We start from the raw sequence: 25258 nt of genomic DNA on the forward strand, positions 1-25258 counted from the left end.
CTCTAGCTACCATCTAGTCCTCCTTCCCTTCACTGTTAAGCTTCTTGAAAGTTTTCCCTACACTTGCCGTCTCTGCTTCTCACATCCCCTTCTCCCCACTGTAGTCTGACTTTGTCTCCACCATTCTGTGGAGGTTACAATGGCCTCTGTTACCACGCTCACACTTCCCAGTCTCCTGTTTGACCATTCTGTAGCAGTTGACCCTGTTGACCATTCCCCCCTTCACTGGCGTGATATCACAACCTCTGGCTTCCTCCACCCCTCTGCTGCTCCTTCTCAGCGTGCTTCGTGGGTTCCATCCCCAGCACTCTTCTCTTCCTCCTTTTTATACTCTGCTAAGTGATCTCTACCATCCTTGGGGGTTGGCTTATTTGTTATTACCTCCTAAGTATCTCCCTGAAACTCAGTGTTTCCTTCTGAGTTCTAATTGATGTAGCAAGATGTGTTTCACTAAATGGTGAGCCTCTGGAGGGCAGAGATCATAGGATCAAGCACAGTGACTGGCACATGTAGGCATTCAGCAAATGTTTGATAAATGTAAAAAGTGGAACAAGAGTTGCCAATTTATTATCATTCAAGAGTTCTCTGTATCAAGTGATATGTGTACATCTCAGGGAATGCCAGAGAGGTGATTCATAGAACCACAAGTTATTAGAGTCAGAGGAGATTTAAGACTATCTATGACCACACCCCTCATTGTGCTGATAAGGAAACTGAGGCCCAGAAGGGTTAAGAGACTTGTCCAAGGTCACATAGCAGAGCTTTGTTTATGGCAGAGCTCACATAGGAAAGAGTACATTGGGGTATTCCCTCCCAGGATGACACTGCAGGAGTAAAAGATAGGAAGGTAGGATGGGCATGGTATATACATGAGGCCATGACAAATGTGAACCCAAATGTAAGTCTGGAAAGTTCAAAGCACAATGTCCTATGCAAATCTTACTCGATTGTTGTCTGATCCAACACACCGGTGACTGGGATCCCGTAAAACTGCTGCATAGTGGAGACTGCTGACTGTAAGGCCTTCCCTGAGTGCAACGCAGATGCCCGTGAATCATAGGGAAGCAGATAGCCATATGACTTTAACCAGTTCTGAAAGACATGTGAAAGAAAAGGATGCATTATGCTGGAGAAGGCTCTGTTCTACCTGGGCAGAGATTTGCCCCTGAAACTAGGGATCGTTTTACCCAAGGGACTTATGGACTCATGCTCTGATTTCTTCCTCCTTCACTCCCTCCTGCAGACACTGTCAAATTATTCTCCAGAAAACACAGCTCTATTGGCTTACTCTTCTGCTATAAACCTTTCATTGGATCACTACTGGCTATAGAATAAAGATTAAATTTGCATTCAAGGCTTTCCAGTACCCTGCCTCTTTACTCATTTATTCAGTGGTTTCCACTGACATGTGACTAGACATGCAAGAGCACAAGAACAGTTCATTCTCTGAAGTGTTGGCCTGTTAAAATCTTGTGCCACTCAGAAACCTACTGTGTCTATTTATTTATTTATTTATTTCCCCCAAAGCCCTAGTAGATAGTTGTATGTCATAGCTGCACATCCTTCTAGTTGCTGTATGTGGGATGCGGCCTCAGCATGGCCAGAGAAGTGGTGCATCGGTGCGCGCCCGGGATCCGAACTCGGGCCGCCAGCAGCGGAGCGCGCGCACTTAACCACTAAGCCACGGGGCCGGCCCCCTACTGTGTCTAAAGTCAGAGTCTGCTGAAGAATCATGTTGTAGGATATTTATCGGCATGAGATTATATATAATCTTTATTGCTAACCCCTCTAAAAAAGTAAGCCATTATAAATATAAAGAAAAATAAACAAAGCAGTGTATTATTTAAATATAAATACATAAATATATACATAGAAAAAAGCCTAGAAAGATACACATAAAAAATAATAGTATGGTTATGTAAGAGAATTCCTCATTTTTAGGAAATACACACTGAAGTATTTCGGCTTACATAAGGGAGCATGATGTCTGCAACTTTTTCTTAAACAGAGTCAGAAAAAAGTATACATATATAAAGAGAGAGAGAAGAGAGAGAAAACAAATGTAGTAAAATGTTAAGAGTTGGAGAAGCCGGGTGAAGGTTATGCAGGAATTCTTTGTCCTATTCTTGAAAACTTTTCTGAAAAAGTGTGAAGTGATGTCAAAAAATTTTTTTAAATAAAAAAATAATTAACCATGAATATCCTTTGTTATAGTACCATGGGGGGACTTCTTTTTCTGCACTTTTCTGTTTTCTAAGTTTTATGCATGGAGTCGTTAAAAAAAAAAAAAACAGGAGAAAAACTTTAAAAGGGCAAGAGAATCTACAAGTAGCTTGGCTAAAGAAGCTCAAATAGTGAAACTGAAGGATAGCGAAGTAAAGATGATTATTCCCACTGACAAGCATGAAGGGATGGGAACCTGAAGAAATCAGAGCACCAGGAAATATCTGTGGCATCAACTGGAAAATGAGGACAACATCCCTGTGTCTATTGAATCCACAAGCATTTACAGGAGCACGCCTATAAGCGGGTCTTTAAGCCAGAGAGAACCTGCCGCCCATCCTCAGAGGATTATCCTGAACACCAAGTGAGCTAATGAAGGAAGAAGAACTTAAGAAGCAGTATTATCCCTTCCTGTCTATAGTTTTTGTTCCTTGTTTCTATATGAACAGTCTTATGGTGGATGTATCTGTTATTACAAGTCAAATCAAACCATTTTTGGAAGGAGGCAGGCCACAGACTATAAATAAGTTATTATTTATTTTACCCAAGGTGACCGTAACATCTTTACTGCCTTGTGATAAAATCCATCTGACTGATTAAAAACAAAATAGAATAATAAAGTTTAAAACATCCACAACAGAGCGACAACCTTACCTCTTTCATATTTGATATCTGAAACACGTTTTTCATTCAAAATTACAGCACAGGATATCAACACTTCTTGCCCTTCCCCAAACATTGAATTTCTTTCATGCCTTCGTATGTTTTTCCCTCTGCCTGGCCTACTTCTTAGTTTGGCAAAAGTCTTTCATTATTTTAAGGTTCAGCCCATAAATTACTACCTCTGGAAGACTTCCTTCATTCTCCAGCTTAAGTTATTTTCTCCCTCTTCTATGCTCCCTAAATCCCCTGTTATAGATAGTATAGATCTAATAACATTGGGCTCTAATCATTACTTTACATATCAGACTCTGAGCTCCTGAAGGGAAGGGTCTGTGTTTTATTCATCTCTATATTCAGTGCTCAAGAAATGCCTGACACACAGTAGCAGTTCAATATGTCCGTTCAACAGACATTACTGTGCATTACTACATGTGAGGCACTGTGCAAGGCTCTGGGGATGCAAAGGAGCTCACAGACCAAAAGTAAACCCACAGTGAAAATATAGCACTAAAAATCAGGTATGTACAGGGCTCTGTTGGAGAACAAGAGGAGTATCTTATCCACGTGGGGGTGGGGCCCGGGAGAAAGCAGAACTCAGAGGAGGCTGTATCTTAAAGGATACAGTGTATGCAATTGCCTGGAGGTGTGGGGGAGCATGGCACAGTCTGAACAGTATTAACATGGCTAGAACTTTGCCGGGTTAGAGGGCTTGCGGGGGAGGAGGGAGTTGGAATGGAAGGAAGTGGAGAGAGATGATATATAATTATCTGTTCACAAAATGGGCAAATTACAGAGAATCACTTGTGACTTGACTGTGGCCCAGGATCAGCCAAAAAGCTCAAGTAAAACATCTGGAAATGGACACGACATGGCAACTGACAAGTCACCCATCCATTCACCTAGGTGTTCCAACTGCTATTCCCAGGTTAAGTTATGTCATCAAAGCATTAAGTCCCTGCACCGCATTCTCTCAGCCCCTCACAGCCAGAGTGTCACATTAGGTTCTCCTTCTTTATGGAAATTCCAATGAAGAATTGTCCGGCTGAATAAACAGGGTGGTATAGTATGAAAGAGGCACACAGTCCTGAGATCGAATCCTGTTCACCACTTGCCGGATGTGTGACTCTGGGCAAATTGAGCTTCAGTTTCCTTATTTATAAAATGTAAATAGTAATTCCTCCTCCACCAGACTGTTGTTAAGAAGAAATGAACAAATGCACCTGACACATAGTATTCACTCAAAAGGTGTGTGTTATCCCTTCAGATGGTGTTTCTGTTATCTTTCGTAAAATCAAGGTGTAAAACATGGTCTTTGACTCCTTCCCTGCCTTTTGAAATCTAGTCATCCCGCGCTCCCACATTCTGCTTGGAGCAAGAGCCAGTCCTTGTGGGTCCTATGGAGGGTAGTACGTCTGTCACGGTCAAGTCTACTTGCTATCAGATGACCTATGGACATGGCCATCTCTCACACAGCACTGGGAGTACTGCATGTGGAGAAATGAGCTGACTTGAATTGCATACTCTTCATCCTGTCACTCAACTTTCCTAGGACCAATCACTTTCTATTAAGCTTTAGCCTAAGGAAAATATTTTCTCTACAGGAGATTCTGTATGCTTTCTGGCATCAGAATATGAACAGTGGGTAACCTAATGGTTTTTCCTTTTGGCCTTTCTGCCAGGAATCTTTCAGCCAAATTTATAGCTTAAGTGTTGAGCATGGTGATGCTTGGAAGTAACTATTACTTTTTCTCTTTTTTCCAACCACCAAGTTATGTTTCTTCATTAAAAGTCTTACTTAAAAACATTGTTTCAGTCTGTAAACTACCTCAAGGCTTTCCAAAAAGAGATGTGGTCCAAATCTAAAATAAGTTCAATTCCTCCCTATCTGTGGACTCTATTGGTTCTCTAAAAATCCAACTAAGATGAATTATGGCATTTGGGAAATGGCTGGGGATCTTTGGACAAATACTGGTGACAAAACCCTTCAGCCAACTGAATATGTTTTGAGCACCTACCTCTAAGCTAGCATGGAATTTAAGAATCTTCCCCTCTGCTTCCCTCATTACTGCGTATGGTAGGAGAGAAGGAATAGGGAACTTTTAGCGTAAACTCACTCCAGCCTTCTAAGGCTTTGGGGAATTAAAAGTAGCTCTTCCTCAGTAAAGGGCTGCCAACCTGGCTTACCCAGCTCCTTTTCTGAAATGCTCAAGCAAGGAGCATCTCAGACCCAATCAGGATCCATTACGAAAGTCACAGAGTCTATCTCAGCAGCATCAGGAGTTAGGATCTAAGGACTCAGGTCCTAGGCAAATGTCTGGGTCAGGACCAAACATTGGAATGGATTAGCCCTCTCTGGGCTGTTTCCCTCCCACGTTCACTGGGGACAATCCTCAGAGCTCAGGGGCAGACCCCTAAGAGGGGAAATGGGAGGGGGAAGGAGTGGTCAAATGACAGCTCTGAGCCAGAGAACAGGGCATTGAGATTGGGCCTGTGTGTGTGTGTGTGTGTGCATGTGTGTGTGTGTATAAGAGGGTAGGCGGCTAAGGACTATGGTTTAGGGACCAGACAATTCCAACTTCTGCTGCTTAACCCTGTGTCTGCCACTCACTTGCTCTGTGACCCAGGCAATCCTCTGACTTCTCTGGCCAGAAGCCCCTGATGTTGGAGCAAGTCTTCCACACTCCAGTCATACCAATTCTAAAACATTCTCTGCCCTTTCACATTGCTGCCTATAAAGCCCATTCTCTCTATGTGTGTTAGCAAACATCCTTCAAGGTCTAACTGAAATGTCACCTCCTTTGGTAAACCTTCCTTAACTCTCCCTGGCAGAGCTGGTAGGTCCCCTCTTTCCTGCTGCAAGGCTTTACTTCTCCACCACTCTAAATGCAACTACCACGGCGTATCAGACCTCTTGGTTGATATGTCTGTTTTCTCCTCTAGATTGAGTTCCTGAGGAGCAGAGACTGTCATATTTAATTTTGTATCTGTTACAGTACTTAGCACAACAAATAATCACTGAATGAATGAATGAACAAATGAAGGTCTAGGAGACACTGGCTAGGTACCAAGGAAGGGATTTCATCTTGGGAAGGTTTAATGAGTAATACACATGAAAGCACCAAGCACAATTCTTGGTATCTACTAGAGGTTGAAAAAAACGTTTGCTGACATTCAATCCATTATGGTGTAACTTCTTTGCTTGATGAGGCAAAGGCTCCATCGTTCCATCTGAAAAAAGATAAAATCCACTAAAGGAAAAAAGGTCCATTCAGTTTTAAACAGAATGACCTAGATCTTTTTACACCTGGATCCATTAATCAATCACCAGCCTTGTCATAAGTCTAACTTTTACAGCTCAATTAACCAACTCTAAGATGTCTGTCACCCTTTAAGTGCTGAAAGAGGTGTAACCCCAGAGGAAAGTGAAAAAAATCTGAGTGCGAGCAGGGACCAAAATAGCTGGGCTGAACCAAAGATGTAGTGATCACAGACAGTATAGTATGATTGGTCTGCTGGCCAGAAGGTGGGATTTTGGTTCCTGAGATGCCAAAGCAGAGACATTCAGTAGTGGCAGGCAAAGGAGAGAGCAGAGAAGAACAAGGAGAAAAAGTGTGGCCTGAAGAGGGAAGAGAGCGGCAGACAGCAGAGGCGGTGGTGAGATTAGAAGTGACAAGGGAGGCGGCAAGAAGCAGATCAACTGGTGGTCCTGCCGGATGCTCTTGGAAAACAGAGGTGGCCAAGGGGGTGGTACAGAGAAAGATGGATCAATTAAAACAGCGTGGTCTCCAGGGGTATTCAGGAGCATCACACCTGGTTGGGTGTGAGCCCAAACCAGACTGTACAGACCTGGAGAAGGAGTGGGAAAATGATTAGGATCAGGTGTTTGGTCAGGACTGCAGTGGGCCTGAAGGTATCAGAAAGGCTGGAGGTGAAGTCTACAAAGAAGGACCGGGCAGGATGATGTCAAATTTAGAAGCATGGGCTAGAATGAGGAAGAAAGAAGAAAAGACCCTGCTCAAAGAGTTTGGGCAGCCAATGTCTTAATCTAGGGTGATGATGTAAGTAACAGGAACAAGGCATTGACCTCAACACACATGGGAGGTCCAAGTCCAGTTCCAGAGGTTGTATATGTAGAGAGACAGGGACAAACTAGAGCATGACTAAGGGACAGTGGCCAGGAGAGTAAGGTAACCCCTCATACGAACCATGTCCTATGAGGAAAGAGGAGGAATATTTAGGCTGGAGAAGGGAGGGCTGCAGGGGACATGACAGGCTTCAAATGGCTAGGGGTGAGGGGCATTTATTCTGGTTGGCACAGAGGGCAAAACTAAGACCAGCACAGAAGATTACAGGACATATACCTTGACTCATTATAAGAAACAACTTTCTAACAGAGATGTTCTAATTATGGTAACAATGATAATAGCTACTATTATTAGAATGCTTACTATATACCTTGCATTGTGCCAGGCACTCTAGAATGCAACGACCCCACAAGGAAGGAATTATGATTCCCGATTTGCAGATGAGGAAACTGAGGTTCAGAGAGGTTAAGTAATCATCCAGAAACACAAAGCTAATGAGTGGCAGGATTCAAACCCAGATATATCTGAAACCAGGCATTCCACACTGTCAGGTTCCTGGACAGACATCCCTTTCCCCTCCCACAACTTCCTACACCTCACACTCCTAAAGAGCAATATCTCTTCTCAGATCAGAGTGAGCTCAATACCCTTATGCTGTGATTTCCATGTCAGGGTATGGCACCACCACCCACCATCCAACCCAGAAGCCTCATGTGACCCTTGTCTCCCGCCTCTCCTTTGTAGATGACATCCAGTCTTTTACCAAAGAACTATTGGTTCTACCTCCTAAACATCAAATCTGTCTATTCATTCATTCGATAACTATTTATTGAGGACCTATCACTAGGCACCAGGCACTGTGTGCTAGGCTCTAGGATATAACAGCTAACAAAAACACTCCTGTTACTTTCTAGTTACAGTCCAGTGGAAGAACCATGTGGTAATAAGTGCTATGAAAAATAAAATGGGTTAAAGAGATAGAGAGTGATGGGACAACTATTTTACAGAGGATGGTCAGGGAAGGTCTCTCTGTGGAAGTGACATTTGAGCAAGAAACCCGAAGGAGGTGAGGGAGTCCAGGAAGAGGGAAGTTCCAGGAAGGGGGAACAGAAAGTACAGGCAGCATCCCTGAGGCACCTTCAAGGGCTTTCCATCAAGAGCTTTCAAGGGAAGGGGAAATGCGAGGTATTAGTTAAAGAGTACAAAGTTTCAGTTACACAGGATTAATAAGTCCTGGAGATCTATTGTACAGCATAGTACAGCCTATAGTTAACAATACTGTATTATATACTTTAAAAATGTGCTAAGGGGGCAGACCTTATGTTAACTGTTCTTAGTATAAAATAATAATAAATAAAGAGAATAGGAGGAAACTTTTGGAGGGGATGGATTTGTTTCTGGCATAGATTGTGGTGGTGGTTTCACAGGTGTATACTTATCTCCAAACTCATTAAATTATATATATTAAATATGTACAGCTTTTTGTATGTCAATTATACCTCAATAAAGTGGTTTTAAAAAAACAAAGAGCCTTTATGACTCGGTCCCTGACTACCTCTGCGGCCTCTTTTATGCTCTGCATTCCAGTGTATTCTAGTTCTATCAGACCCTTACATACATTGCTCCTTCTATCAAGATCACATTCCTCTCTCTTTCTCTGGGTAAGTCTTCCTTGACCCCTTAACTCAGGAGTTCCTCCTACATCCCTTGTCAGCACCTGTTCTCCCTATCGCAATTCTTATCACGCAGTGTTGCAATCACATGTTGAATTACTTGTCTCCTCTTCTTGACTATACAATGCCTGAGGGCACGGCCCATAGTCTGTCTTCTTCACCATTGCACCCCAGCACCTAGTACAAGGCCTGGCATAGATACATATTTATGGAATGAAAATGAGTTGATGTGTTCAGAGAGAGGGCGAGTGACTGCTGGTCAGAACTTGCTATAGAACAGGATTGAGAAACCTTGGCACTATTGACATTTTGGGCCCTATAATTCTTTGTTGTAGGGAGGCTGTCCCATGCACTGTAGGATGTTTAGCAGCATCCCTGGCTTCTACAACTAGATGCCAGTAGCACCACCCTCTCAGTTGTGACAACTAGAAATGTCTTCAGACATCGCTGAAAGTTCCCCTGAGGGTGGGCAAAACTGTCCCATATTGAGAACCACTACTATAAAGGGATTCCCATATAGGGCTGCCTTGAATATTCTTTAAGAGTCCTTTCAGGCCAACATTTTATGTTTTAGGGAAAGCACTGGGCGTTCAGTCAACAGCCTCCTCAGATGAAGCTCAGAATGAGAGCTGGTTTCCTTATCTGGGCAGGTGGACATGAATGGGCTTCATGTGGGGTGTGCTGAGCGATGAGAAGAGAGGCAGCTTGAGAGGACGTTGAGGGTCACGGTTAAGAGTGTATGCTCTGGAGACAAACCATGCTGGGTTCAAATCCTAATTCTTCCATTTACTTGTTACACGACCTTAGACAAATTATTCAACCTCTCTATTGCTTACTTCCTTCATCTGCATCATGTCATTAGCATGTGCCTCATGGAGTGGTTGTGAAGGTTCAATAACATAATATGTGGTATTAAGTACTCAGTAAGAGATAGCAATAATAATGACTATTATTCTCCTGATGGGTGAGTAACGACTCTAAACACCTTACTGCACTGTAGCCCCAAACACTAAGGCTGTGTTTCTCAGTGTGTAGTCCTTGTGCATCATGGGCTGTCAGCATCTCATCATCCAAGGAGCTTGTTAAAAGTGCATATTCACAAACCCAAACGTAGACCCACTAAATCAGACTCTCTGAGGTTGGGAACTGGGAATATGCATTTTTAAAAATGAGCACCTAAGGTGATTCAGTTGCCTACTAAAGTTTGAGAACCATGGAGTAAGGACAGTTGGGAGTGATGACCCTGTGCCATGAAGAAATGGGCATGTTATGTTCAGTATCACCTCTAATTTACTAAGACAGGAAGTATGCTACCCATTTAGAAAAGTTGTCTATTAAAATTGGCTCAATAGCCAGCCCCTGCTCTCTGTGCCTCAGCTCTGCTCTCATCTCTGGGTCCTTCACCTGCCTATCTCCTTGGCCAGTCCTAACTTCGGCAAACAGTCCATCAGTACCTTCAACCCCAATATTGAGATTCCATTGTGTCGTTTTGTACTGGCATCAAGAGTGGCCTAAGATCATCCTTCCCTTTCCATTACCATGTTAGTTCAGTCCTTACAACTGGGTTTTTGCCTCAGTTTCCCTGTTTGGCACTCAGGTCCTAAGCTAAGATTGCTATGACCCTAATCTGTTTCTCAAGGTCTCAGATTCCCTGTGTGGTTCTCAGTCTTCTCCACAGAGTGAGTCTCTAGTCCCTATATACCTGGGAGCTGGGTGGAGTCCTATCTGAAAAGACAGATCACTGGAGACCAAGATGCCACCACATGCCAAATACTAACTAACTTTGCTCTTTCCAGCTGAGTGTCCTTGGGCAAATGACCTAACTTCTTTAAGCATCATTTTTTCATCTGTTAAATAGAGAATGATTTAAAAGAAGGGTTGTTAGGAGGATGATGCACTGTAGTAGGATAAATAATGGCCCTTTAAAAATGTCCACATCCTGGGGCTGGCCTAGTGGTGTAGTGGTTAAATTTGCGTACTCCGCTTCGGCGGCCCGGGATTCGCAGGTTCGAATGCCGGGTGTGGACTGATGCACCGCTCATCAAGCCATATTGTGGCGACGTCCCACATACAAAATGGAGGAAGATGGGCACAGGTGTTAGCTCAGGGCCAATCTTCCTCAGCAAAAGAGGAGGATTGGCAACAGATGTTGGCTCAGGGCCAGTCTTCCTCACCCCCCAAAAAAAAAAAAGTCCACATCCTAATCATCCAAACCTGTGACTATGTTACCTTACCTGGCAAAGGAGACTTTACAGATGTGATTAAGTTAAGGATATTCAGGTGGGGAGATTATCCTGGATTATCCAAGTGGGCTCAATGTAATCACAAGGGTCCTTATAAGAGGGAGGCAAGTGGGTCAGAGGCAGGTGGGTCAGAGTCAGAAAAGGAAATGTAATGACAGAAGCAGACGTCAGGGTGAGCCCTCCATTGCTGGAAGGGGGCCACAAGCCAAGGAATGTGGGTGTCCTCTAGAAGCTGGAAAAGACAAAGTACAAATTCTCCCTAGAGCCTCCAGAAATAATGCAGCCCTGCTGACACTTTGATCTTAGTCCTGTAAGTCCCATTTCAAACTTCTGATCTCAGAACTATAAGATAATAAATTTGTGTTGTTGTAGGCCACTAAGTTTGTGGTAATTTGTTTCAGCAGCAGTCAGCATTGCATGCATGTGAAGCACTGAGCAGATTCTGGTACACAGTAAACATCCTCACAATGTATTGTCTGCGTCCTTGCTCCCACACTCTCTAGCAGTAGATTGACCACCACCTTTGGTCATTGCTGCCAGACCAAATCACTATCTCTTTGGTGACTCCTCAGAGATTAGCCTATCACTTTGTCAGTTCCCTCCAACTCCTGTCCCACCAAAACCCTACTTCCTCCTCTACCCATATGGCTGAGGTCCCAGCCTTGCCACTGAGCCTGAGTTATAACTAATTTTTAACAACTTGAAACTTGAAGGCTTAACCATTCAGGTATCTAGAAAATGTACTGGTCAACAATACTTAGAGATTATATCTAATTTACCACACTTGTTTTGCAGAAGAGAAAAAGAAAACTCAGAGAGGGAGAAATGACTTATCCAAAATCACAGAGCAAGTTGGTAGAAGAGCTGGAAATGAAGCCTATAGTGTCCCTGCCTGCTAGGGAGGGTTCTCTCATGCTACACCCTTCACACTAGCTCTGGTTTGCCTCCAAACGCTGTCTTTTTGTTTTTTTTTTTTTCACTTACAGCCAGTCTAAAAAGCGCCCTCCGGATCTCCCACAATGCCCAGCTTAGCTTCTTGACAAACACCTTAACGGCGTGGCATTGCCTCTCGGCTGCCACCAGCTCTTGAGTGGGTGGTAAGTGCACTAGTGGGAATTCCTTGGCACTCTGCACAATGTCCTTGGCCCACAACCAGAAGGCCACCACAAGCCAGACAATCACCATGCCCAGGGAGGTGGCACAGTTGAGGTTTTGGGTCAGCACTGGGATGTCCGACTTTTCCAATTCTTGGGAGGCCTCCTCCCAAGGCCAGGAGTGTGACCATGTCTTCATTCACTTTCTGAGAAGCAAGGAGCCTTAGTCTTCCACGCCCTTTCCAGTGCCTTCCTGCAAATCTGCCACAGTTTATGTCCCCTGGGACTTGACTTATTGATGAGTTAAGAAAAGGGAAGAGGGAAGACAAAGACCATGGGCAGGCCTTAGTTTCTCAACTGTACCAGATAGATGGCTGAACTAGATAATCTCTAAGTAATTATATAAAGTTCTATTATTTTAGCTTAATTGGATTGAGTGTGGAGCCAATCTTGTTTCTCACTGCCAGTCTTAAAGACCAGGCTCCTTAGTATGGCCCTCAATAAGCTTCACAGTCTGACGCCAAGGCACCTTTCTAGCCTTGTCTTCTGTCTTGTATGTCCTTCCCTTTTATTGCCACCCCAAATGCCCCCTGCTCTAGCTACTGACCTACTTGTGTTGCCTGAACACATCCTGCAAGTTCTTTCCTCTCTGCCTTCTTTTCATTCCCTCTCCCTGGAATGCCTTTCCCACACGTATTCTGGAATCTCCCTGATGAACTATTAGATGTCTTTCAAAATGCTGCTTGAATGCCACTTCACCTGGGAGGACTATCCAGGATCAAATAGACTTCCTCTGTGCTCTCAATGGCATCATATGCACCCCTCACTTACAGCATCTTTCATATTACATTATAAATAGCAGTTTACATGCCTGTCATTCCCACTGAACTCTTCTTCCTGAATCCTACAGCCTGGTGGGGGAGAGAGACTTGGAAAGACTAAATATTTCATTACAATTGTGATAAATGGAATGAAGGAAGAGGAGAAGGCACCGTGAAAGTGTAAGACAGGCGATGCAGGCTGTGATGTCAGGGATGGCCTCCCTGAGGGTGTGACATCTCAGTGAGACCTGTGTATGAGTAGAAGAGGGCCAAATGAAGGTAGAAGAATGAGCATCTCAGGAGAAAGAGTATCTTATTGAATTCTTGAGATGGAAAGGAGCCTGCATATTAGAAAAAGAGAAAGAAGGCCAGGGTGGCTGGAGTTGACACCTGGAGACTGGAAGTGGTATAAAAGGAAGCCAAAGAGGTGGGAAGGCCATACTGAGCAGCCCAATGGGTGCTGGGTACAAGGGTGTTCATAATACCATTCATTCTACTTTTATGTGTGTTTGAAAATTTTCCATAAAAAGAATTAAAAGGAAGAGGTAGCAGCAGTATAGTAATAGTTTAGCCTTTATCCTAAAACGCATTTTAAGCAAGGTGAGGGTGGGAGTAACATGATCAGATTTTTTACTTTTAAATTTTTTAATTAACTATTTCAAGCATTCAGAAAGGCATAAAAATAATAAAACAAACCTTGGATAAGCACCAACTAGCTTTGTTAAATCTTAGCTTTTGCCATATTTGCTTCAGATATAACTGACTCCTGGGTAGATTTATTTTTAAAAGGTCACTCTGGCTGCCTTTTGAAGAAGGATTAATGGTGGGCAAGAGAGGCTGGTCAGGTGGGAAGTTTCTGAAATCCAGGTGAGACATGCTATAAGTTTAGACCAAGATGGAGGCAGTAGAGGTGGAGAGAATGGACACAGGGAAGATCATTTCAGGAGGCAGAACTGCTGGGGCTTCGCGACTGATTCTGTTGAGGCAGGTGAGGAGAGGAAGAGGTGAAGGACGACTCCCCTCTTTCTGGCCCAGTGCTTTTGGGGCAAAGAGAATAGCATGCACACGAGTGTTTGTGGTATAGAATTGAGTTTTAAAATTATTATTGCTAACAAAAGTGGTTAATAACAATGCCTTGTTTTTCTCTACCTCCTTTGTTATAACAAGCTGTATGATCTTGCTGTTACCCTATATATTGTTAAATCCTAGTTCAAAGTTGCCTTTTTGTGTGTGTGTGTGAGGAAGATCAGCCCTGAGCTAACATCTGCCAATCCTCCTCTTTTTTTTTGGTGAGGGAGACTGGCCCTGGGCCAACATCCGTGCCCATCTTCCTCCACTTTATATGGTACGCCGCCATAGCATGGCCCGACAAGCGCCAGTGCAGTGGTGTGCGCCCGGGATCCGAACCGGCAAACCCCAGGCCACCGCAGTGGAGCGCGAGCACCCAACCGCCTGTGCCATCGGGCCGGCCCCAAAGTTGCCTTTTATAATGAATGCATGGAGTAATGATTAAGAAAAACTAGGGAAGGACTTGCATGGAATCCTGAGGTCCAGAAAAACCAAATGATTTATTCCAAAATCTTTCAGCTGCCGACACCCAGAGCTGAGATTCACAACTTTTATCCACACACTAAAACAAGTACACACATCTCAGTGGTGCTAAGTAAGCTAAAAGAACCCAGGGCAGGAGCCAGAATCCAGAACGACTCCGGAACAGGCCCCAGTGCCTCCACCTCCTCAACACAGCTCTGAGCAGGTCATTTCTCTGCTCAGAAACCTTTAATGACTCCCCTCAGCCTTTGGACAAGAGCCCATTTCACAATCTGCTCTCAGCCTCCCTTTCCAGCCTCTTCTCATGCACTCTTACTGGAAATAGCAAGTAACTTGATGCTCCAGGCACACCAAATTATCAACTGTTTCCTAAACATGCCATGCACTTTTATGGAGTCTTAGTTCATGGTTTTCCTTTTGTCTGGACTGCCCCTCTCACCATTCTCTGTCCTCCTCCCTCCAAGGTTCATCTTCGATACCAACCTTCTTCCTAAAACATTCTCTGACTTCCCCAACCTCAGCTGGGAACCTCATCTCTCCTGCTTCAGAGCTTCCCCAGACGTGGATTATACCTCTAGCATGTGTTCATAATTCTTCAAAAAAGAGACTGACTTTTGTGTGTCAAGTACTATTGAAAGAAGTTGGTCCCCAACTAACACAGACAATAAAATCAACTTAAAAATATTTATCAAGTATCTAGAATGTGCCAGGCACTGTGTTAGGTACTAAGGAGACACTGGCTGCAGTCTATTAAGAATTGGTTCATCTCATTTTGATTTCAGACTATACCATATTATAAGGCTAGGCATTTCCTTAGATTAATCTCTTTGGTACAATTATAATTTACTTTTATTTGTCCTAAAACTACCTCTTTCAAGGACTGGAATGGAATATACCTTAAAGTGGAAAAGACTGGCTAAAGGCTATTACCGTAACCAAGAATAGGACAGTTTAGTGTAGAGGGGAAAGCACTCCGACCAAGGATAGAAAATACAGCTTCTGGTCCTTGCTTTGCTGTTTGTTAGCTACATGTGGGTCCCTGGATAAAGTGTGGGAAGGTCACATCATGCTTCTGAGTCTCCATTTGCTCATTTATAAAATGAGGACAATATCTTCCCTATCTACCTCATGGTATTGTTGCCAGGATCAAGTGGGCCCACGCACTTGAAAGCATCTGGAAAGTGCAAAGCACTTTACAGATATGAAGCTATTAAAGTAATAGGAAAACCACAGTAATAATAAGAGAAAATAATTAAAAATACAGCAGACTAGATTCAGGTTAGGTAAAAGGAAGAACTTCCCAACAGTGAGCATTTTTTTTTTCAGACATGAATGAAGATATACTGGAGGTCATGATCACACTGAAAGAAATTTTTGGCTTGAGAATCTGTTAGCACTTCTTAACAGGCCTATTCCACCCCTAGACTTATTCAGGGCTCTAGCTTTCCTTGACTACAGGTGCAAACTGAAGAATATTCTCCATCTGCCCAAACATCCTCCATCTGCCTAGAGCAGATCCCCTAAAAGCAGTCTAGAGGGCAGGAATCCGTTATGCCCTGGGTCCAGGAGGCACACTCTATCACTCGTGTGGCCTGTGCTGATTAGCTTGTCTCTTTCTGACTGTATTGACCTTACTCAGAATCAAATTGGAAACTAGGAGGGCCAAAAAACTATTTGTAGGGCATTCTACTCAGCTAATAATAAGAGAAAGAGATGCTTTAAATAAACCAAACACAGGAAGCCAATTAGAGAATCAGTGGGACCCCTTGGCCCCATGTGCAAAATCTAAAAGAAAGACTCAAGAAAGCAAAGGAGAAAACAGACTGAGTGAATTTTTTCTGTCTTTGTCTTTAGGTAATGAAAGGTCAGAGATATAAAATCAAAAGCCAAAGATAATGAAAATGCTTTCAACTGAGAAGTCAGGAGAACAGGGAAAAGTTCTAGTTCTGATTAACCTACTATCAGGTTTAGTGTCCTTGGGCAACTCACTTATGGCAATTCACGAAATATTTATTAAGCACTGCTATGTACTTGGTGATCTCTAAGGCCATGGCTCGTCTCAGTTCCTCTCTGTTGTATGTCACTACCACTAGATGACAACCCACCTAACGGGTTATGAAAGAACTCAAGGGTGAAATTGTGGAACTACTGCCAAAAGGAATAACCTCTATTTCCACTTAAGGAAGGACAGGTGGGCAATGCGTCTCATCCCTAAGAAGGGTTCTAGAAGGGATCTTGAGACCCACATGCCCATGAGCATCTATTTCAGATCTATGTAACTTTTTGACATAAATGATAAAGATTAGAATCACCGAATGCTTACTGAGTATTTGATAATGAGTACTGAGAGTTGGGGATTGCGTTAGATCTAAAAACATAAAGCATTTTGATTGAGAAAGGCCCTGCCTAAGAACTCCAACTTTATTTCCCCAAACAATGTTTAAGTATTAAAAAAAATTAAATGACAAATTAGCTGGGGCTGCCTCAAGATGCTCCCCTGAGGAGAAAGAAATAAATGACTGAAGAAGTCAGGGAAAAGTTTCCTGAAGAAGCAGGGCTTGGGCTGAAACTTTAAGGAAAGGAGGCAGATGGATGAGCGGAGATGCAGATGTAAACAGCATGTGTAGGTGTCCAGAGAAACCTGGGTAGCTTGTCTCAGGACAAAGGAGAGACAAGCTTGTCTGGAGTAAGAATGTGTGTTGATGAGCAGTGGGAAAGGCAGCCTTCTAGTGAGGAGGTAGGGTGGAGTCAGACTCCAGACGCCTTAAAAGACAGAAAGAGGAGTAAGCAACTTATCTGCTGGCTGAAAAGCAACAATATTTCTATAAGGTTTCAATCATGTGATCCACTAGTGTTCAACGAGGGCATAATTAGGTGCAAACTGTTGAGAAAAGCAGTGGATATAATTTGTCTTTCAGAAAGTTTTGGACAATATATTAGACATTGCAAATGGAGTCATCGTGGAATTAAGGGTGATGTTTTTATCAGGGCCTGAGAACTCACTTAGAGATAGAAAACAATAGATGGTAATAAATGGTCACTTCTCTAAATGAAAGGAGATTAAGAGTGCAGAGGGCCCCAAGAGACCATGCTGGGACTTGTCTGATTTAAATTTTTTATAAATGATCCAGAAGAAGTAGAGCAAAGTGAAAATTTCAGGACTGCAGGTCATATTAAGCCCTTTCAGGCAGGGAAATGCTCTGCCAAAGGAGAGAGAGAGCTGAAGGAAGGTACTGAGTGGGATGCAAAATGGCAGATAAACGTCAATGTGGGGAAATGTAAGGTAATGTACTCCGATAAAAATAATCCAGGTCTAGGGTGTTGTGTTCCAGGCTATCAGTTTTGACCCAGGAAAGGAATGGGGGAGCTACTGCAGATTGCTTCCTAAAGGCAGTGGCCTAATGTTTTGGGGTCAGGAAGGCTGACAAGGGATAGGCAGAATCAGGAAGGGACCTGAAAACCAAAGAGGAAATCATCCTTCCTTTGTGCAAGACTACAGGGTCCCACATCTGGGGACAATGGTCAGGTTTACATCTGTTGAAAATTACGGCCCAAGGATATCTAGAAAAGAGCAGCTACAGTGACCCAGAGGATGAATTTGGCTATTCGAGGGGTGGCCTGTCACAAGGGGGAAACTTAAATATGAAAAAGACAAAGGCTAAGAGAGGCGGAATAATCAAAGCTTATAAAGCTGATGAGGATAAGGAGTGGGTACACATAACCTTTTCTCCAAATCCTGACATATTTGAGTAAATAGCCTCCTCAATGCTTGAAATATCATAGGAATAAAAGGAGTTCAGAGTTGACATCATCTAGCCCTATCTCTTTATATTAGAAATGGTAAAATTCAAGCCTAGAGAGGGCAAGGAAGTGGTCCAAGGTCACAGAAGCCACGAGGGGCCAAGGTCAGATTAGAGCCTAGGCTTTCCTCCTAAATCCCAGGTCAGGGTCTTTCCACCTCACCCTGTGCCCTCAGAAAGACTAAAGGAATCCCACTTTTTATAGGTATAAACTCATGAAAACGCATTACTTTGAGATGTAATAAAGCTGAAAATACAAACAGGCTAGGGAAAGCTTCCACTATAAGTCAATCAGCAATTACAAGATCTTTGGAAGACCAACTGGGGCTGAAGAGACTTTCTACACACTCTAACTATTTTGGATCATGTATCCCTTTGAGAGTCTGAAGAAATCTAGGGATTCTTTCCTGGAAAAACACATTTGCACATACAAGTTTTGCATAAAATTTCAGACCCCCTGAGTCCCATGCCCAGTTAAGAATCCCTGTTCTGGCAGATTCTTCTGAATAAACACTCCATCTCTTAGGATAACTGAGGCAATCATTCTGATTTTCCTCAGGGAAAAAAAAAAAAAAACCAACTATCCAAAGGTCACTTATTAGAATTGCAGACCTCCAGGTTGGAAGAGACCAGAGTAATTACCTAGTCCAACTCACCCTTCCCCCATGATAGAATAATGTCATGGTTAAATACATGTAGACTAGAGTCAGCCTGCCTAGGTTAGAATCCCTCCATCATTCACTAGCTGTGTGACCTTGGGCAAGTTACTTAAGCTCTCTGAGTTTGTATCCTCATCTACAAAATGGGGATAATAATTACAACTATCTCATAGAGTGGTTATGAGGATTAAATGAGACAATTCATATAAAACATAGCACCAGGCCTGGTACATAGTGAGTGCTCAGTAAATGCTAGCTGGCATTATTGTTATTATTATGCATGTATCCATCCAGTCCCCTCCTGGAGCTTTTGCTTGCACATGCCACTGATGAGCAGCTCACTGCCTCCTAAGCTTGTTGAGCAGCTCCGATTGCTACAAACTTCTTCCTATATTGAGCCGAAATTTGCCTTCTTGCAACCCCTTCTCCCACCCCTGTTGGCCCTAATTCTGCCCTGTGCGGCCACGCAGAGCAAGTCTGTCCTTCCTCCACGTGACAGCCCTTCAGATATGAAGACAGTGATCGAGTCCTTCCCCCGCCCTGCACCTCCCGCCATCCTCTCCTCTCTGGCTTGAACATCCTCGGTTTCTTCTCTCAACCCACAACAGACTGGCTGCGCTTACTATTTACTCCGAGGCGTTGTACGGTTTCCCTCACACATAGTCATGCAGGCCACACACCGCACCGCCAGCACAACAATCCCGACCCTCCTGCTCCGCCCCCGCCCGCTGCCCCTGTCCGCGGTGCTGAAGCGGCTCCCGGCCCCCCGCGGCCCTGGCCCTTCCCAGGCCCCGCCCTGGGCCCCTGGCCCGACCCCCGGCGTGCCACCTCCGCGCCCCCAGCGGCAGGTGCGGCCCGGTCCAGGCCTGGCCCCAGCGCCGCCCCCCGCCCTGCCCGGAGGCCCCGAGCCCGCGTCCCGGCCCGGCGCGCTAGCCCCACCTGCCCGGCGAAGGGCGCCTCCGCCTTGGCCGCCCGCGCAGCCGCCGCCGCCGCCCGGTCCCCGGCCCCCGCCGCCGCCGCCGCCGCCGCCGCCGCCCGCGCGGCGCCCGGGAGGCAGCAGAGCGCGGGCAGCAGCAGCAGCAGCCGCCCGGGGGCCCGCCAGCGGCTCCAGCGCGGAGCCCGGCCCGGCGGCTGCGGCCCCCGCGCGGCGCGGCCGCCCCGGCTCCTCGGCATCCCCGCGGCGGGGCCCGGCCGCCAGGCTGCGATGGCGGCGGCGGCGGCGGCGGCTCCGGCTCCGGCCGGGTCCTCCCGCTGCAGCCGCTGCGGAGCCGCCGAGTCACGGCGCCGCGGACACGCGCCCGGCCCGCCTGTCTCCGCCGCCGCCGCCGCCTTGGCCGCCAGCGCGCCCCCGCCTCCGCGCGCCCCGCCCCGGCGGGGGGCGGCCCAGGGCGCGGGGGCAGCACCCGGGCCAGACCACGGGAGCGGCGGCTTCGGGCCAGTCCTGGGGCCGTGGCCGAGGAAGGCGCTGGGAGGGGGTCGCAGAGGCCAAAATAGCAGCTCTGGAGGCAGGGTCCAAAGGGGTGGAACTGGAGGAGGGGAGTGTAGGGGGCAGCCCTGGGGGAGGGGAAGAGGCTAAATGAATAATCCTGAAGATAGAGCCACGCTATGGTTCTGGGGGAGGATATCCTGGGTTGGGGTCTGAAGCCAAAGGACTATCCGTGGGGGAGAGGGTCTGAGGGGGTGGCACTGGAGGAGGGGGGAATAAGAGACAGCCTGGGGGAGGGGATTGAGGAGCTGCCCTGGGGTACTGGCGGGGTTGCGGGGGATGGGCTAAAGAAACAGCCCTGGAGGAGAGAGTCTGAGGGTGGTACTGGAGAAGAGAGGGCAGGAAAGGTGAGAAACTGAAGAACAGACCTGAGGAGTGTTTCAGGGGGGCAGCCCTGGGAGATATTAAGTGAAATTAAGGTGAAGCTCATTCCCTTACCCCCCAGAGGGAGAGAGATCACCCAGCTGGGAAGATCATCTTTCATCCAAAACAACCGATATTTATGGAGCACTTTCTATATATATGTAGGGCTCTGGGCTACTTGGGATACAAAAAAAAAAAAAAAGGGAGGCTGACTCCCTGAAGTGTAGAGGTTCACAGCTTGGTGAGAAAACATAAGTGCGAAGAAACACAGAGTGTAGCTAACAGCAAGGGGATTCAGGCAGGTGCTCCAGGGTTCAGGGGAGGAGGTGGGACTCTAGCTAGGCCTTGAAGGAAAGGCCAGATTTAAACAAGGGAAGGGGAATGGAGAGGGCATGTCAGGTAAGAAGATGAGGGTGTACAGGATGTGGCTGGGGCAGTAGATCAGTTTCTCTGGAGCACTGGGTTCCTATAGGAATGTGCTGGAAGTAAGGGAAATATTACAAGAGCCTAAATCCTAGGATAATGAATTTGGGTTATGTTCTAAAGGGAAATGGGAATGGTGGTGATCGAAGGTCTTTTTGAGCAGGTTGGTGTGTGGAAAATGGTGTTTTATGGTTCCCTGGTAATTTGGAGGTGTGGAAAGGGAACAGGCTTTAAAGGGAAAGACCTGGAGCAATCTGACCTCAAAACCCATTTCTTCTAGGATGGGGAGAAAAAGAGACAGAGTTAAGAGACATTGGGCAAAGAAGAAGAGGGAAAGGAATTTGGCGTAATGGCAAGTCCAGAAAAATGGATGGTTGTAGCTTCATAGAAATGGAGGAACTGGCTTGAGGGACGTGACAAGGAATATGGTTTTTGACTTGCTGAGATTGAGGTAACCACAAGATCCTTGAGATGGGTATAGGAATGAGTTCAGAAGAGGATAGAGAATGGATATTTTAGAAACCTCTAGGTCAGTATGATGGTTGAAACTGAAAAACTGGAGTACAAAAGAGCAAAAGGCTGAGGGCTCCATGTTGAGACATACATATTCCTTCTCAAGAGTGGCCAAAAAGACTGAGGAATCAGAGTTATGGAGTATATGGGAAAGGGGAGGAGCATTTCAAGGAGAAGGTGAGGGTTCGCAGTGTTAGGGAGATCACAGAGATTGAAGACTGCACACACACCATTGAATTGAATAGCCCACAGTCTAGCAGGGAGATAGAGACTGAAGCAAGTCATTGTGGTTACGTGATAAATTATGACGGAGATGGGAACAAAGTGTTGTGGAAATCTGAGGGAAGAGCAATAAACTGCCCAAAGTTGGAAGATTTGGAAGAGGGTATATTCCAGGAGGAAATAGTACATTTAAGGAGTGAAAGAGAACAGACTAGACTGAGCTTTTTAAGGACAAGATCTGTCTTATTCATCTCCTTACTCCTAATGCCAAATGCTCGTTGAACTGGTAATGATGATGGAGGGCTAAAGTGGTCCATGAGCCAGCTACCAAGTATGGTGGATGTGGGTGACAGCAGGTCATTAATGATAAAGAAGAAAGAGGTTGGTATAAGCAAATGGATGCTTATAAAATGTATCCCTACGGTTAAGTCCCTAGTTGGGAATGTCCAGAGACCATTGTGAAGCCAGCCCAAGAGGAGGTTTAGAAGGCTTCAGAGTAACACCCTAAGATGGAATCACCAGGGCACTGACTTCCCTTTTCCTTTTTTTCATGGAAAAAACACTGGACTTAGGGTGAGATACCTGCATTCAAATATTGGCTGTCACTAATTTGTAGTATACCTTTGGGCAAGTCATTTCATCTCTTTGAGCCTTGGTTTCCTCATTTGTAAAGTAAAACTAATGACCCCTACCCTCTCCACTTCATGAGGAGAACCACATGAATGGTTGGGATTCACTTTGAAAACTATATAGTTAACTGAGCAGATGTTAGGAAAAACTTTGATATTGATAGTTTTATCAAGAAGCATTGTATCAGTGCCAGAGCTTACTGTAGAGAAACTGGAGCCTTCTCTTCATTATACCTCTTATTTCTTCATTCAATGAATATATATATATTCATTGAATATATAAATATATAATATATAATATATATATATATATATTTTTGTGTGTGTGTGAGGAAGATCAGCCCTGTGCTAACATCTGCCAATCTTCCTCTTTTTTTGCTGAGGAAGACTGGCCCTGGGCTAACATCTGTGCCTCATCTTCCTCCACTTGATATGGGATGCTGCCACAGCCTGGCTTGCCAAGCGGTGCATCGGTGAGCGCCAGGGATCCAAACCGGCAAACCCCGGGCCGCCGCAGCGGAACGCGCGCACTTAACCGCTTGCGCCACCGAGCTGGCCCCCAAAAAATATTTATTAAATATCTTTTGGGTGCTAGCTGGGCTGGGGATAGAAAGAAGATTAACTTATAGTTGCTGCCTTTAGAAAGGTAGTCAATTGGGAGATAGACCCATAGATAGCAAGAAGAAAACATAATATGTGCTGTAAGAGAGAAAAGAAAATTATTATAAGAGTAGAGAGGAGGGAACAGCAACTGTCTAGAGACGGCAGGAGGTGAGATGGGCCTTGAATGACCAGCAGGAATTTACTACATAGAGTGGGAAGCGAACTATATATAGAAAGGAACAGATACATATGAAGACCACGCTAAGGAGTTTGGACTTTATGTTCTAGGCCCGTGGTTCTCAAAGTGTAGTCCCCTTTCGGGAGGTCTGTGAGATCAAAATGATTTTAATAATAACACTGAGACATTATTTTTTCTTTTTAACTCTCATTCTCTCGTGAGTACTGTGTTGTCCAGAAGCTCCATGACATGTCACAACAGATTGACTGCAGAAGCAGGTATGCGAATACAGCTATCTTCTAAGTCAGATGTTAAACAGGTTTTCACATGTAAAACAATACCACTCTTCTCAGCAAATTTATTTTTGTTTTGGAAAATACAGTTATTTTCCATAAAAATGTAATTTATGTTAACAGGTTTATTATTATTATTTTAAATGAACTAATATGTAAATATTTTTAAATTTCTCAGCTTTGATTTCTAGTGTGGTAACTATCAATAGATATAATCTACATGAACGCAAGCTCTTGGGAGTCCTTGGTAATTTTTAAGAGTGTAAAGAGGATCCTAAGACCAAAAGGTTTGAGAACCCTATTCTAGGCAGTAGGGCATCACTGAAGGGTTTTCAATAAAGGAGTGACATGATAACATTTCAACAAATTGTTCAACAAATATTTATTAAACACCTACTACATGCCTGGCACTATTCTAGGTGCTAGGATAAAGCAGTAAACAAATCAAAGCAAACTCTCTGCTTTCATGGAACTTATACTGAGTGTGACAGACAGCAAACAAAATAACTAATGTATATAGTATGTTAAATAGTAATAGCTGTTGGGAAAAGCAGGGAACTAGGATATGAAAACTGAAAGGTGTGTGTGTGTGTGAGTGTGTGTAAAATTTTGGATAGGGTGGCCAGGGAAGGCGTCAGTAAGAAGGGGAGTTTTCAGTAAAGACTTGAAGGAACAAGGGAGTGGACCATGCAGATATCTGGGAAAATGAATTCAGGCAGAGGGCACAGTAAGTGAAAAAGTTTTTTTTTTTTGTGAGGAAGATCAGCCCTGAGCTAACATCCATGCTAATTCCCCTCTTTTTGCTGAGGAAGACCGGCTCTGAGCTAACATCTATTGCCAATCCTCCTCCTTTTTGTTCCCCCAAAGCCCCAGTAGATAGTTGTATGTCATAGCTGCACATCCTTCTAGTTGCTGTATGTGGGACGAGGCCTCAGCATGGCCGGAGAAGTGGTGCGTCGGTGCGCGCCCGGGATCCGAACCTGGGCCACCGGTAGTGGAGCGCGCACTTAACCGCTAAGCCACGGGGCCGGCCGTGAAAAAGTTTTGAGGCAAGAGTATACCTGGCAAGTTTGAGGAACAACATGGAGGCCAGTGTGGTTGAAGTGGAAGAAAGGGGAGAGTATTAGGAGATGAGGGTTATGAAGGGGAGGCTGCTCCGTCTGAGATAAAAAGCCAGTGGAAGGTTTTGAGACTAGAAAAGACATCTTCTGACTTACCTTTAACAGAACCAGTTTGGTTGCTGTGCTGATAATGAGTTGAAAGGCCATAAATAGAAAGGCCAGCTAGGAGGCTCTTGCTATAATCCAGCTGCAAGATGATGGTGGTTTGGACCAGGGTCCAAGTGGGGATAATGAGAGGTAGTTGGATTTTTGAGAGATTTTGAAGGTAGAGTTGACAAAATGTGGCAATGGATTGGATATGAGGTATGAGAAAAAGAGAACAGTCAAATTACACCAGACTTTTGACCTGAGTAACTAGAAGAATGGAGTTGCCATTATCTGACACAAAGGCTGCAAGAGGGACATGTTTGAAGAGAAATATCAAGAGCTTGGTTTTGGACATTATTAAGTGGGAGATGACTATTAAATGCCCAGTGGATGTGGCAGTAAGCTGTTTCATATGTGGGTCTGAGTTCAGGAAAGAGGTCTAGACTGGAATATGAATTTGAAGGTTCTCAGAATAAAGATAATATTTAAAAGCTGAGGGACCAGAAGAAATTACTCGGGAAATGAATG

General features: G+C 44.7%; 1 protein-coding gene across 2 annotated transcripts in view; it reads right to left on the reverse strand.

Annotated features, from left to right (window-relative positions):
• Window positions 1-20032, reverse strand: part of MMP24 (matrix metallopeptidase 24) — a 44372-nt gene extending 24340 nt beyond the window's left edge. Inside the window, exons 1-2 of one of the 2 annotated variants that reach the window (XM_058562824.1) lie at window positions 19752-20032; window positions 944-1092 (exon numbers count right to left, since the gene is read on the reverse strand). In XM_058562824.1, the coding sequence (XP_058418807.1) occupies window positions 944-1092; window positions 19752-19985 (383 nt within the window). In that variant the 5' untranslated portion in view covers window positions 19986-20032. The remainder of the gene's footprint in view (window positions 1-943; window positions 1093-19751) is intronic. The other variant, XM_058562823.1, reaches the window with a different exon arrangement.
• Between the last annotated feature and the right edge of the window lie 5226 nt (window positions 20033-25258).

This window comes from Diceros bicornis, chromosome 19, assembly GCF_020826845.1.
Source record: "Diceros bicornis minor isolate mBicDic1 chromosome 19, mDicBic1.mat.cur, whole genome shotgun sequence".
Lineage (NCBI taxonomy): Eukaryota > Metazoa > Chordata > Mammalia > Perissodactyla > Rhinocerotidae > Diceros > Diceros bicornis.